The sequence below is a fragment of the Vitis riparia genome, chromosome 19 (assembly GCF_004353265.1).
Source record: "Vitis riparia cultivar Riparia Gloire de Montpellier isolate 1030 chromosome 19, EGFV_Vit.rip_1.0, whole genome shotgun sequence".
NCBI classification, from domain to species: Eukaryota; Viridiplantae; Streptophyta; class Magnoliopsida; order Vitales; family Vitaceae; genus Vitis; species Vitis riparia.
The window spans coordinates 2,719,050-2,735,629 of NC_048449.1; the positions used below are offsets into that span (position 1 = coordinate 2,719,050).

At 26.5% G+C, this 16,580-nt stretch overlaps 2 protein-coding genes and 1 long non-coding RNA gene across 3 annotated transcripts; 1 reads left to right on the forward strand and 2 right to left on the reverse strand.

Annotated features, from left to right (window-relative positions):
* Positions 1-9,251: 9,251 nt before the first annotated feature.
* LOC117909686 lies at positions 9,252-10,223 on the reverse strand. Its single transcript, XR_004650418.1, has 2 exons — positions 10,146-10,223; positions 9,252-9,642 (listed from the first exon to the last, which is right to left on the reverse strand). It is a non-coding gene; the product is annotated as an uncharacterized LOC117909686 (long non-coding RNA).
* Positions 10,224-10,613: 390 nt separating this feature from the next.
* LOC117908736 (pentatricopeptide repeat-containing protein At1g06143) lies at positions 10,614-12,345 on the reverse strand. The gene has a single exon (XM_034822427.1). The coding sequence runs from the start codon at positions 12,296-12,298 to the stop codon at positions 10,673-10,675; it is 1,626 nt and encodes a 541-aa protein (XP_034678318.1). The 5' UTR covers positions 12,299-12,345; the 3' UTR covers positions 10,614-10,672.
* Positions 12,346-15,799: 3,454 nt separating this feature from the next.
* LOC117909064 lies at positions 15,800-16,372 on the forward strand. The gene has a single exon (XM_034822966.1). It carries the CDS (start codon positions 15,800-15,802, stop codon positions 16,370-16,372), a length of 573 nt encoding a protein of 190 aa, XP_034678857.1.
* Positions 16,373-16,580: the final 208 nt, after the last annotated feature.

The window sequence follows — 16,580 nt, forward strand, 5'->3', positions numbered from 1 at the left end:
TTGGCTCATGTTGACAGAACTGCCCTTGAAGATTTGTTCAAAACTTTATAGACTTAAGGAAACCTTGGTTGACTTTTCTCATTGAGGAAGCTTCGGTTGGGGTGTGACCTTTGATGGCCTAAAATTTCTAAGCGCGTCCATGACTTTTTATGCAGGAAGTCTATTTTTATATACTGATAGGAAGGTTCCAATGTCCTCCTATTGAGTCAAAGGGGTGAACTCTCTATTTCCTAGCATACACATTTGATTGGAAAACCTTGACACACTTTACGATCATCCTCGGACATCATCGGGAATTCACCCTTGGCTTGGATTCGCGAATGGTGGTATACTTGAGATTTTAGGGCATCAAATCGATACTTATAGTAAAACTTAGATTTTAGATGATGGTATAAATATATGAGACTAACAAACAAGCAATAATACTATTATTTGTAATTGGTAGTGATGATAATACCATGAGTTTGTTTGATATGTCCCATATTTGGGATAGATTTGAGGTTTTTTAAAAAACCCGAGATGGATTCAGGTACTACTTGTCTCACCCCCTAATTATATATAAAATTAAATTTAAAAACAAATTTAATTTAATTTTTATTTCCCTATTTTTTTTATCTATCATAATAATAATAATAAATATTTTTCAATAAAATAAGTTATAAAAATGATAATATTTTGATTATTTATAAAATATATTTATTTTAATGTAATTAAAATTTTAAAATAATTCAAAAAAATGATGCATGGTAGTATGAAAAATTCACATACTCATATTTTTCCAACCCATTTATTTTTTAAAAATAAGATGAAGATGAAAATTATATTGAATATATAAGACAAGGTTAGGACATGACCAACTCATCTCAAACTTGTCTTATTGTCATTTTTAGTAATAAAATTCATTTATTTATAATGGTTGGGTTTTTTCAATATGAGGTGGGGTGCTAAAAAAAGAATAAAATTTGAGGTATTCATAAGTTTAAAATTATTGGATTTTTTTATTTAGAGTTATGTAATAATGAGGTTATGTATATAGTATAGATATATAAGAAATTTTTAACACATGAAAATTATTTTTCTCAGTATCCATATTATCCCGTCCTTTTTAATCAAATATTTTATTTATTTATGTCATCGTTTAAAGTTATATTTGGTTTCTAGAAAATATTAAGGATAAAATATTAAGGAAAATAATTTTATCACTTTTAATTTACCACAAAAATACGAAAAAAAAAACAAATATAATTAAAGTTAATTAAAAATTAATTCATTTTAAAACTATTTAATTTTTATATAAAAGAATTTGTTTTTTTGTCTCTTAAAAACAAAGAAAAATGTGTTTTTATACGAACGGTAAAATATAGATAATGATTAAAAATAAAGCATTATAGATAATAAAAAACATATTAAAACATTTTAACTTCCTTAAGATCAAATAAAAATAGTTATTGAAAATTGTTTTTGAAAATACTTTTCAAATAAAACCTAAGTCCTTAGTTTTAAAACAATCTCGATAGTGTTCCAATAATCGTGAGTAAAAGTGGACATGGAACAGATGGTCGGGTTTGCATTGGGGTGCAAAGTTTGGATGTCGAGGAGAAAATAGAAGGAAAAAAGTCTTATATGATATTTATTTTTTTTACTTAATTCTAAATAGAACTTAAAATTAAATTATATTTAATAGTATTAAGTATTAAGTTATTTTTTTAATGTTTTATTTCCATTAAGTCGTAAGAAGTGAAGAAAAACCAATAGGTTACTTTTAGCATTCAGAAAAAATAAAATATTTTAATTTTTTCAATTTAGTCAATAAATTTAAGAAATAAGTAATAAGATAACAAAAGTAAAAAAAATAAATGATGTGAAATCTAAAGTAAGTTGCTTTCAACAAAAAATTACAAAAATAAATGATATTTTATTGTTGCAAAATAAACAATATGGGAAATTTGGAATGAAAAAAGCGATCGAAGATAAAAATGCCAATATTTTATTATGATTATGAGAGAAATAGTTGTCCCTCCGAGTATAACCTTATTTTAGAGTAGCATCTTGAAGGGCATTTCCTTATGGTTTCAAAATCACATGACTTTTATTCAGAAAAGTCAGGACTTTTTATGGCCTTCGATGGCCTAAAATTTCTAAGCGCGTCCATGACTTTTTATGCAAGGAAGTCTATATTTTTATATACTGATAGGAAGGTTCCAATGTCCTCCTATTGAGTCAAAGGGGGTGAACTCTTTATTTCCTAGCATACACATTTGATTGGAAAACCTTGACACACTTTACGATCATCCTCGGACATGGGGAATTCACCCTTGGCTTTTGGGATTCCCGAATGGTGGTGTACTTGAGATTTTAGGGCATCGAATCGATACTTATTGTAAAACTTAGATTTTAGACTATGGTATAAATATATGAAAGTAATACTACTATTATTTGTAACCGGTAGGGATGGTAATAGGATAAGTTTGTTTGATATGTCCCATATTTGGGATAAATTTGAGGTTTTTTTAAAAACCCGGGTGGATTCAGGTACTACTTTGTCTCACCTCCTAATTATCTCCTAATTATATATAAAATTAAATTTATAAATAAATTTAATTTCCCTATTTTTTATCTATCATAATAATAATAAATATCTTTCAATAAAATAAGTTATAAAAAATGATAATATTTTAATTATTTATCAAATATATTTATTTTAATATAATTAAAAAATGTAAAATTTTAAAATAATTCAAAAAAAAAATTGATGCAGGACAAGTATGAGAAATTCACATACTCACATTTTCCCATTCCATTTATTTTTTTAAAATGGGATGAAGATGAAAATTATTTTGAACATAGAAAACAAGGTTAGGACAAGGACAACTCATCCCAAACCTGCCTATAACACCCCAAAATAAACTTTAGGGGCAAAATAATAAATTAAAATTAATTAATTAAACTCCTTAAAGGTAAAAGAATCATTTTACAATTAAAAATCTTAGGTATAAATTATATTTTTCTCTTTATCTTCTTTATTCAGAAAACCTTATTAACAAAAAATAAGAGAATTAAAGAACGTAAGGCTAAAGGTTTGGAGGTTTAGAGTTTGAAATTCAAATTGTTCCAGGTAAGATTCTAACCCTAATTAATATATTATAGTTTTAAACACATTAGATATTCTTTAGAAAATTTTAATTTAGATTAGGGTTAGTTTAGTTAATTTATTTTAAGATCAAAAGATTGAAATTATGAATACAGGTTGTTTCATTGATGAAAATAAGGAAATTTAAAATTTTTTTTAGATGAATAGATCTAAACAATGAAATTTTAAAAATTAAATGAGTAAATAAATCTGTGATTATATGTGGCTTAAGGGATTGAAAAAAAGTCCTTAGTTTTAAAATAATCTCGACAGTGTTCCAATAAATGTGAGTAAAAGTGGACATTGAACAAAGGATAGGGTTTACATTGGGGTGCAAAGTTTGGATGTCTAGGAGAAAATAGAAGGAAAAAAGTCTTATATGATATTTATTTTTTTACTTAATTCTAAATAGAACTTAAAATTAAATTATATTTAATAAATTATATTTAATAATATTAAGTATTAAGTTATTTTTTTTAATATTTTATTTCCATTAAGTCTTAAGAAGTGAAGAAAAATCAATAGGTTACTTTTAGCATTAAGAAAAAATCAAATATTTTAATTTTTTTCGATTCAATCAACAAATTTAAGAAATAAGTAATAAGATAACAAAAGTAAAAAAACAAATGATCTAAAATCTAAAAGCAAGTTACTTTCAACAAAAAATTATAAAAATAAATGATATTTTATTGTTGCAAAATAAACATATATGGGAAATTTGGAATGAAGAAAGGGATCCGAGATAAAAATGCCAATCTTTTATTATGATTATGAGAGAAATATTGTCCCTCATAGTACAACCTTATTTTAGAGTAGCATCTTGAAGGGCATTTCCTTAAGGTTTCAAAATCACATCAAGGGGTGCTCTTCATTTCCCGACATACACATTGGCCGTCAATACATTTGGCTCTGCCGAGGCTTACACAAGTGATGGTTGAACAGTCCTTATCACTGGAACAAGATTTCTCTGGTCTACCAGCTTCAAGTTGAGAGGCAGAATTGAAAACTAGGGTTTCTTTTGCTTGCCCACATATGCATTTTCCGTCAACACATTTATAGGGTAGCCCTTGGCACACTTTACTGCAATCTATCATTCTCGGACATTGGAAGTCGCCCCTTGCATCAACTTTCAGGATTCCCTTGAGTTGCAAACCTATCAAAGTGGGTGTTTTATAGACCAAATTAATAATTTAAAACGAATTAATAACTTAATTTAAGTTATTAAATATGTTTGATAAAATAATTTAATGGTATAATTTAAAATAAAAAATAATTTTAAATAATAAATAAAAATAATTTATTTATTTTAAAATTTACATCTTGATTTTACAATTTCCTTTATTATTTTATGATCACCACAACTACTCAATTTAAAATAAATTTTAAATTAATTTTATCAAAAAACCTTAATGCTTACAAGTAAGGATTAAATAATAAATTTTAAGTTAACAAGTTAAATTCAATTTAAGTTATTAAATAATAAAAATTAAGTTTTGTCAAATACCCTTCAAATATGATATAATATAGCTTATCGAATATAAATATATAAGAATAAGATACAAAACAATGAGAAAAAACTTAATTATAAAGCAATAAAATCTAAGAATATATATGATAGGACGAGATCAGTACTCTGAATCAGAATTATAGTTGGATCTTAAGGTTATGTTTGGTTCCCGAAAAATACTAAGAAAAAAAAATGTAAAGGAAAATGATTTTTTCATATTTGGTTGTCCTATGAAAAATATAAAAGAAAATCAAATATAATTAAAACTAATTAAAAACTTATGTATTTTAAAATTATTTAATCTTTATATTAATGAGTTAAAATAAATAAAATAAGTTTGAAGTAAAAAATAAAAATAACTTATCAACTTTTAATCCATTTTTTATTTTCCTTCACTTTTTCTTTCCTTCTATTTTTCCTTTATATTTTCTTTCCCTTGCATTTTCCTTCAAATTTTCTGAGAACCAAACATAGCCTAAAAGAAAAACACAAATATATATATATATATATGGAAAATCTACATTTAGTAGTGTGGGTTAAAGAAAAATATGAGTTTTTCCTTGTCTTTTTGTTTCAAATTGAGAATGCTCTTAACATTTAAAGTAATATAACAGATGCCATTCACAAAAGGAACCATACCTATATATCAATGCAAGAAAGAGAGAGATAGAGAGAGAGGGGAGGAGGGGCAGGAGGGGGAGAGAGAGAGAGCCTAACCAGAAGCAATAGCCAAGATGACCACCAAGAAAGCTATTTTGAAAGCCATCTTAATTCTTAAAAGAGCCTTTTGTTATCAGAATTCTGTATCTTTGTGGTACAAGTACACAACCTCCTCTAGCAGGCAATATTTATGGTGGTGGAGGGTGCTACAAAGGTAATAAAATCTGAGGGATTTAATCATTTTAAATGGTTGGATTTTTTTGCATATGGTAGAAAAGAAAGAAATAATTTATGTAATTCTAAGAAAATCTTAATGATATACCTATTGATTATGGTAATCTTAATTGAAATTGGAAATTACATGCAAATTCATATGATTTAGATTGAGGTGTTTGTCTTGGGATTTATGGTTCATGTCACATGGCTCAATTTGTATCAAGAACATCCAATCAAATTGGACTAAACTAGTTCATATTCAATTAGTGGGGTTGTATCCTCTTATGATAAAAAATTTGAAGGATAAATGAAGGTTGATTCATTTAATATACCACGATTATGTTGCATGAACGAAAAAAATATTAAGAAAAATGATTTTTTATATTTGATTGATTACGAAAAAAGTACAAATAAATAAAATTAAAATTAGTTTAAAACGGGTATATTATAAAATTATTTAATCTTTATATTTAAAAAAAAGAAAAATAATTAAATGAGTTTGGTTGAACATACCAATCAACTACAAGAAATGATATGTTTGGATGACTAAATATAGCATGAGATAAGAAAAGATAAGGAATAACATATCATATTCTATATTTGATCGATACGCTCAACAAATATGGAATAGGATAAGTGATGAAGTATATTATCTACCATTTTTTTTATATCTCTTCTAGAATGTGTTAATCATAAGTTAAAAAGCAAGATATATATTTTTAAGAAAATCACATATAAAATATTTTTTCAAAAAATATTAAAAGCAATTTCTCAAAATTTTAAATATATTTTTTTATTTTCCTTCACTTTTTCATTCTTTCTATTTTTCCTTCTTATTTTCTTTCCCCTATGTTTTTCCTCGGGTTATGTTTGGTTTTCGGAGAATACTAAGGAAAAAAAAAATGCAAAGGAAAATGATTTTTTCATGTTTGGTTGTCCTATGAAAAATATCAAATAAAATAAAATATAATTAAAACTAATTAAAATTTTATGTATTTTAAAATTATTTAATTTTTATATTGATGAGTTAAAATAAATAAAATGAGTTTGAAGTAACAAAAAAAATAATTTATCCATTTTTAATCTATTTTTTTTATTTTCTTTCACTTTTTCTTTCCTTCTACTTTTCTTTTGTATTTTATTTTCCTTGCATTTTCCATCAAATTTTCTGGGAACCAAACATAGCCTCAAAGTTTCAGGAAACCAAATAAATCTAAATTTATTTTTTGTTTTCCTTTGCTTTGTATTTCTTTATTTTTTTATTATTTTAATTTCCTTACATTTTTCCCTAAATTTTTCAAAAACCAAACAATCTTTTTTTTTTTTTTTTTCCATTATTTTACTTCCTCAATGGGTTGAACATACCAATCAAATACAAGAAATGATATGTTTGGTTGACTAAATATAGCATGAGATAAGAAAAGATAAGGAATAACATATGATTTTCTATATTTGATCTATATACTCAACAAATATGGAATAAGATAAGTGATGAGGTATTTTATCTACCATATTTTTTATATCTCTTATAGGACATCTTAATCATAAGTTAAGATGCAAGCTATATATTTTTAAGAAAATCACATATCAAATATTTCTTTCAAAAAATATTAAAAGCGATTTCTCAAATTTTAAAAAATGTTTCCTACATCTTGCCAAACACCTGATTTTTCTTTTTTAAAATACTTTTTAGATTAAAAGTGATTTTCAAAAAACAGTCACAAACCAAGTCTTCCCAAAGTTTGTTGTAGACCTAAGGACACAATAACACTAAAAATTTGATCTTGTCCCTAAGCCAGGTCATGGTGTTTGGGAAACCCATTAATGTCTATGGTTTTGTTTGATTGATGAAAATTTGAAAGAAAAATGTAAGAGAAATAAAATAAAGAGAAAAAATAGAAAGAAAGAAAAGTAAGAGAAAATAAAATATAGTTTTAAAGTGAATAAATAATTTTTATGTGTTATTTTAAACTTATTTCATTTAAAGTTAACTCTTCAATCAAAAGATTAAATAATTTTAAAAATAAATATATAAAATTTGAATAATTTTGATATTTTTCATAATAAAATTAAATATGAAAAAATTATTTTTTAATATATTTCTTTTCTTTTCTTAGTACTGTCCCAACATCAAACATAATTTATATATCACTTCCTCTTTCTATGGAAAACAAACTACAACGAAACAAATCCAAATTCATATAGATAGCCAAGTAAAGCTTGAAACTTATTAATTATTTATTTGAGTTGATTTTAAGTAAATTTGTTAACTCAAAACTTATTCTTTATTTTTCATTTTAAGTATTAAGATTGTTTGATAAAATTACTTAAAATTTATCCTAAATCATCAAATTGATACATTTACCATTGTTAATTTTAATTAATATTCATACTTATTGATTTTAACTCATATTGATTTTCATTAATTTTAAGTAATAAATTTATTTATAAAACATCCATATTTAAAATATTGTAGATAGATAAGACAGCCATAAAATATTTATTATAAGAAATGAGTTATGGACGTGGAATCATAATTTTAAGATATATTATTTCTAGTGTGGGCAAATGAGGCAAAAGGAATTTAAAATAAAAAATAAGATAACTATTTTGACTTACATTTAAAACTAATTTGAAGTTGTAATATTATATTATTTTATCAAATATACTTAATTTACTTAATGACTTAAGTTATTAAGTCATTAAGTTAATTTGCCAAACACTCTTTAAATCTAGTAAAAAGTTAGGTGTGATTTATTAAAAGCTACAAACAGATGAATTTTTCTATCTATTTCAACCCAACTAGCGAAGGCATGTCTTCTCCGCTCCAATTTTTTCATATGGTGTGTTAAATTAATAAACTCAAGCTCAATTTGGGTTGTACTTGGGTTAAATTTAACGTTTTTATATATTTTTATAGTATATATCATTCTTTATAATAATATTCATTTTATTTTTAGATTTAAAAAAATAAGTTATGTACTTTTTTATTTTTTTAGAAAAATATATAAATTTATTTTTTTATTTCTATCAACACGATAAATTAGCTTAATGAGTTAAGGCCTCAGCCTATTTAAAAATTATTTCAACAAAAACTTTTTAAACTTGTAACATTTTTATCAAAAATACTTTTATAAAAAATTGGTTGGAATCGGGATATAAACTATTTTTCTATCTTTTTTTTTGTAATTTATTCTTTAGATTTTTAAAAATAAAATTAAAAATTTTGTCCAATACCTAATTTTTATAAGAAAAAGGTTAAAACCTTTAACGGGAATTTATAATATTTAAAAAATAATATTAATATTGTATAAGTTTCATTCAATAGGAAGTAACTTTTTGTTTAGATCAAATCTTAAGCTATTAAATATTAAGGGTATTTTTTATAACAATTATTTGACAACCATAAAACAGGATATTTTATAAAAATTAGTTGTTTTCATTTAGTTTTTTTAGAACTATTTTAAAAAATAATTATATAAAAATAGAAAATGATTAAAAATAAAGCACTTTAAATAAAATCTATTTTTAAACATATTTAAAAACATAAAAAATATATGTATTAAAACATTTCAATTTTTCAAATATAGATAAACAATTTTTAAAAACAGTTTTTGAAAACAGTTTCTAAATAAATCTTCAGGTTTACTTCAATCTCGAGTTCCAATTGAAGACACAAAAAGAAACTTACAATTACAAAATATACAACATAATTGGAAATTTGGAGTGAAGGAGGTATCCAAAATAAAAATACCACTCTTTTATTATAAGAGAAATAGCTTTCTCTAGAAACTCCTTTTCAAGGACATTTCTTCATGTTTTCAAAATCACCATCAAGGGGGTGAAATCCATGTTTTCTCGCATACACATTGGCCATTAACACATTTGGGTGAGTGAGGACAAATGATATTACAGTCCTTAGTATTGGCACATGATTCCTCTGGTTGAACCCTTGCTTCAAGTTGAGAGGTAGAGTTGAAAACTTGGGTTTCCTTTGATTCCCCACATATGCATTTGCCATCCACACATTTATAAGGAAATCCTTGACACACTTTACTACAATCGATCATCCTCGGACATCGGAAATCCCCCCTTGCATCGGCTTTTGGGATTCCCTTAAATAGTAAACCTGTCATTCAACGTATGTCGGATAACTTTACCAAATATTGGATCTCGGTTATTAAGGCTATGTTTGATTCTAGGAAAATTTGAAGGAAAATGCAAATGAAAGAAAATAGAGAGAAAAAGTAAAAGAAAAATAAAAAATAGAATTAAAGATGATAAATTATTTTTATTTGTTACTTTAAACTTATTTTATTTATTTTAACTCATCAATATAAAAATTAAATAATTTTAAAATGTATAAGTTTGTACTTTTCGAAACCAAATATAACCTAAAAGTTTATGTTAAAAGTTGTGTTGGTGGAAGAGAATGTAAAGATATAAGATAAGATATAAATAATCATATCAAATTTAACTAAGTAATGAGAGAGAGAAATTTAACTACAAAGTAATGAATGAGAGAGAGGTATAAAACAATCATATCAAATTTAACTATAAAGTAATGAGAGAGAGTAACTTAACTACAAAGTAATGAGAGAGAGAGAGAGAGAGAGAGAGAGAGAGCCTAACCGGAAGCAATAGTGGAGAAAACTAGCAAGAAAGCTATATTGAAAGTCATCTCCTTTAGTCATGAAAATTAAATATCTTTGCAGGACAAGTGCACAAACCTCCTCTAGCAAGCAATATTTATAGGGGAGGGGTGCACCAACCTCCTCTAGCACGCAATATTTGTAGGTGGGATTTTTTGGATATGGTAAAGTCAATGCAGGTTGACAATGACTTGATGATTTTTGTACTTCTAAGAAAATCTTAATGGATATTGGAAATTCCATGTAGATTCATTGTAGCCAATAGGATTTAGATTGAGGTGAGAAAATCTCCCTACAACCAAGTAGGGATTTAGATTTAGAAATTAATGAATTTTCAAATTAATTATTATTTATATAGAAGAAGAAAAATAATTAAAATAAATTTTTAAAAAAAATAAAAAACCATTAACTTTAAATTTATTTTTCATTTTTTATTTCTTTATGCCTTTTTGAAGATTTCATGAGCAAACCTTCATATATCATTTTTCTCTTTGTATGGAAAACAAACTATAATGGAACAGATCCAAGTTCGGGTACATAGCCAGATAGCTTCAGCTGCCCATCTAGCTCAACCAGCAAAGTGTAAATCTCGTCAGAAGCCAGGTGAGATTTATCAGAAGCTGCAAACTGATGAATTTTTCTATCCATTTCAATCCAACTGGACCCGGGGCTCGTCTTCTCCACTCCTAGTTCCTTCATTGTTGCCCTGATATTCGCTACCTCGCTCCATCGATTTACTTCTGCATACATGTTAACCAAAAGGGTGTAATACCCGCTATTGTTTGGCTCCAAAACCTTCAATTCATTGACTGCAACTTGAGCAATCTTCAAGTTCCTATGAAGCTTGCAGCCACCCAACAATGCACCCCATATAACAGAATTTGGTTCCATTCTCATGCTCCTTACCAATTCCAATGCATCTTCTAGCAGACCGGCCTTGCCCAATAGATCAACCATGCAACCATAGTGTTCAATCTCGGGAGGGATGGAAAAATCACGGCTCATGCTTAGAAACCTCTTGCGACCTTCTTCAACAAGTCCTGCGTGAGTGCAGGCGCCTAGAACACTAATGAAAGTAACCCCATTTGGTTTGATTTTCTCCCTCTGCATCCTGCTAAACATGGCCAGCGCTTCTTCTGCATAACCGTGAACTGCAAGCCCTTCGATTATTGAGTTCCAACAGAACAGGTTCTTCTTCCGCAATTTAAAGAATACCACAAGGGATTTGTCTAAGCTCCCACACTTGGCATACATGTCAATCAATGCAGACCCGATATAAACATCAAGATCAAACCCCATTTCCATTGCATAGAGATGTATTTCCTTTCCTAAGTCAAGTGCTCCAAGATGGGCACAGGCTGAAATAACAGTTGCCATGGTTACCTCATCAGGGCTGATCCCATTTGTCTGCATCTCATTAAAAACTGCTAAAGCTTCTCTATACTGTTTGTTCTGAGAATAGCAAGCGATCATGGTTGTCCATGAAATTATATCCCTGTTGGGCATTTGACTAAACAACAGCTCCGCAGATTCCACGTTCCTCAATCTTGAATACCCATCAATCATAGCATTCCATGATGCAGTGTTCCTCTCCGGCATTTCATCAAACAACTGCCTCGCAGAACTCATATCCCCAGTCCTGGCATGAACCGAAATCATCGTGGTCCATGCAAAAACATCTCTCGCAGACATTTCATCAAACACCCTCCTCGCCTCAACAATTTTACCAGCATTCCCATACAAATCAACCAAAGCAGTCTGAACAAACACATGAGAATCAAACCCATGTTTCCAAATATGACCATGCACAGCTTCTCCAAACCCCAATTCAGATACCAAGCTACAAGCCTTAACCAAGGATGAAAATGTAAAACTAGTAGGGGAGACTTGAGCTTGGACCATATCTAAATAACAGTCTAGAGCTTGAACTGGATGATAACATTGAACAAGGGCCCTGATCATGGCATTGTACACAAAAACATTGGGCTCCTGCATGTGGGTAAATGCTAGAATTGCATAATCTATTCTATGAAAGATGGAACATGCAGCGATGAATTGATTCATCAAGAAACAGTCTTGGTTTGCATTGGCCTTGATCATGGAGGCATATACAGATTCCAGCTCCTTGACCATGGAACATTTCTTGATTTGCTGAGCTAGGTAGTTGAAGTTAGTTATAGTTTTGGCATATGTAGGAGTCATTGATTCAAACAAATGTATAAACTACAGGTATATATCAATGGTTAAAGGAGAAAAAAATAATTATTCCATGTTTGAATTTAAAAAATAACTCATTTTTAACCTTCAATAGTTAGATTATTTATATATAAGTTTTTAAATAAAAGATTATTTGAAAAAACAAAAGTAAAAATATTTTTTTTTTTACCGAAAATGAGCATTTTTAAGTTTTAAAAAAATGAGGATTAAATTTATAAAATGGTGATTATTTCTTCCCATTTAATCAAATAACCCATTTAAAAAATACCATAGTTTTGATTACTTATTTTACTTTTACAATTAAATAATATTTGGTTTTTTAATTTAATATTAAATGCAATTTACTTGCTAACTTTTGAATAATTTACTTTTAACTTTTTTTTTTACTTATTTAAAAAAAATTTATTAAATAGAAAATATCAAAATATTTTAAATGTTAAAAATAACTTTTTAAAACAATCAAAATACAATCTCAATATAATCCTAACTTTATTAATACTTGATACTTAATTTAAATAAAATAGTAAAAAAGTAAATAATTTAATATTTAATACCGTTAGGTTGTATTTACAATTAAGTTAAATTAAGTTTTATTTAAATTTACGTCAAAAAAAACAAACACTATTTAATCTTTTCAAAATATGAATTTACTTTTTATATTAAAAATATTTACACTAATTAAACTCATTTTCTTAAAGATAAGTTCACTTTTTACACTAAATTCGCCTTTATACATGAAACCGAAACGATTTTTTAAAAAAGGAATTTTAAAAAATTTGTTGTACCCATGCAAAATTCATTCTTTTTTAAAATGGTTGGATTTTTTTGGTATGGGGTGGAACCAATAAAGGTTCCAATAACCTAGACATAGAAGAGAGACAAGTTATACAATTTCAAAAATAAAATTTTAGTGATATACCTAGACATTAAGATTATGGTAATCTTAATTTTGGAAATTAGAAATTAGAAATTATATAACTTGATTCATTTAATCTTTTCATGGTGAAAACTCGATCCATAAAAATAATTATAAATATAAGTAATTATTCTTATTAAATTTGACAATAATCTAGTCTTAATTATAAAAGCACTTGTAAAATATGGAGCATAATCTTATAAAGTAGATATTAAAAAGGGAAAACCATGGGAAGACATTAATGAAATAAAAATAAAAATATGTTAAATAAATAGACATGAAGGGTCAAAGACTCAAAATACAAAAAGCAACAGCTAAGAACCATAAAATACATAAATAAGGAATTAATTGATTTGGAATTTAATTACCTTATTTTCTTTTATAAAAATAAATAAAAAAGTTGTCTTCATTAAGTAAATTAATAACTTAAAATGGCTTAATAACTTAATTTAAGTATAAATATGTTTAGTAAAATAATTTAATGGTACAGCTGAAAAGTAAAAAACAATCAACTTATTCTTAAATCGATATATTCATTTTACTTTTTTACATCATTTATTTTAATTACTTCTATGATCTTCTTTGTTACTCCATAACCTCAGATGTTACTCAACCTCTTTTTCTCTAATTATGGTTTATGATAATAAATATATCAATTTGATGATTTAAAATAAGTTTTAAATTAATTTTATCAAATAACCTTAATTCTTAAAATAAAAATTAAGTAATAAATTCTAAGTTAACAATTTAAATATAATTTAACTTAAAGTCAACTTAAGTCATTAAGTAATAAATATTAAGTTTTACTAACCATAGAGTGTTTAATAAATCAATTTAATTACTTAATAACTTTATTTAAATTATTAAGTAGATTAAACATATCTAGTAAAACAACTTAGTATCATAACTTAAAGTTAAAAATAACTTTAAATATTAAGTTAAAATAATTAACTTATTCATAATCTCAAATCTATTTTTGTCTTACTTATCCATATTTAGTGAGAGTATATTTAACAACCATGATTCCACATCTATAACCCATTTTTTTTATGGTAAGTTACTCTTATTGATCAATTTTAATATTTAAAGTAAAAACTAAATAATAAGTTTTAAGTTAACAATTTAAAAACTATTTAAGCTAAATTTAATTTTTATCAAACACCTAATTTTAATTAGATTTTAGATAATATAAACGAGATTTCATATTTGAAAAAAAAAAACATATAAACAAACACCACCTTAATCAATAATACATACAAATTTTAATTACTATCTTATCTTTAAATAATTTAATGGTACAACTTAAAGTAAAAAACAGTCAACTTATTCTTAAATCGAGATATTCATTTTACTTTTTTACCTCATTTATTTTAATTACTTCTATGATCTTTGTTATTCCACAACCTATGTTACTCAACCTCCTTTTCTCTAGTTATGGTTTATGATAATAAATATATCAATTTGATGATTTAAAATAAGTTTTAAATTAATTTTATCAAATGACCTTAATACTTAAAATAAAAATTAAGTAATAAATTTTAATTTAACAACTTAAATATAATTTAACTTAAAGTCAACTTAAGTCATTAAGTAATAAATATTAAGTTTTACTAACCATAGGATGTTTGATAAATCAATTTAATTACTTAATAACTTTATTTAAATTATTAAGTAGATTCAACATATCTAGTAAAACAACTTAATATCATAACCTAAAGTTAAAAATAACTTTAAATATTAAGTTAAAATAATTAACTTATTCATAATCTCAAATATATTTTTGTCTTATTTATTCATATTTAGTGAGAGTATATTTAACAACCATGATTCCACATCTATAACCCATTTCTTTTAAGATAAGTTACTTTTATTGACCAACTTTAATACTTAAAGTAAAAACTAAATGATAAGTTTTAAGTTAACAATTTAAAAACTATTTAAGCTAAAATCAACGTTAAATAATAAATATTATTTTTTATCAAACACCTACTTTCAATTAAATTTTAGATAATTTAAACAAGATTTCATATTTGGAAAAAAAAAAAAAAAGAAACATATAAACAAACACCACCTTAATCAATAATACATACAAATTTTAATTACTATCTTATCTTTAAATTTTATTGACATTTATGAAAATATGAAAGAGTGGCTAATTAAACTTGATAGAACAAATACGCCAAAAATAGGAATATCAAAGAGGAAAAAAAGGGAAAGAAAATAAAATCTATTTAATTAATCCAAGGAAATTAAATATAAGGAATGCCAAAATAGAACAAACTTGATTTAAAAAATAGGAATCAAAAGAGGCATCAAACCAACGTAAGAAAAAAATCTAGCTTGTTTCCATATTTAAATGGACCAAAGTTTAAAAATAAAATAAAAATTAAAAATTAAAAATCTAACCGATGTGGTTTAGCTTATATATATTAGTGCTTCTCAAGAAAAGCTGAAAAACACAAAGGCCTAGTACTGTATTAATCAACTGAAGATCGAGAGAAATGGCTTATACTTCTAGCTCTTGTTCTTCCTCTTTCTTCCTCCTCCTCCTCCTCCTCACCATCTTCCTCTCCATCTTCTCCCACCACCATCTTCACCCATCTCTTTTTGCAGAAGCAGCTGATCCAGCGTTGATCACTGGCCTCTGCAAGAACACAAAGGAGCCACCAGTCTGCCAAGCCTGCCTGAAAAATGGCCCCTCCGACGTGCCATCACTGGCCAAGGTGGCCACTGGGTGTGCCAGGGTCACCATCCACTCCTTCTATGACCTCTCATCTAAGATGGCTAGGAGCACCCCACCTGGAGAACTGAAGGATGTGCTTGATGACTGTGCCATGAACTCCTCCTTGGCTGCAGACGAGCTTGATGGGCTGATTGATTTGATTGACTCAAAAGATTATCGTTCTGCTATTGATTACATTCCAAGCCAAGTAAACCATTTGGTGGATTATTGCTTCAACAACTTCTACATGCATCCAAAGCTGACCATGCCCAAGCAGCTCTATGATGCTGCAGCGAATTCTGATAGGGATCTCAATACTATTTCTGCAATCTTGTCTACTCTTGTTTGGTAGTACATGTAGTGAGAGGAAATCAAGGGCAGAAACCCCAGGAGGGATTTCAGTTTTTTTGTAGTTTTTTGGAGAAGAATAATGGAGTTATGCAACTTTCTTTGAAATGTTATGAGTTTTTTGCAGTGATTGCTTGATTTTTTCTTTTAAAAAAATAATAATAAAGTACAATAAAATATTATGAGTTTAGTCTATTATATCGGGATTCAAG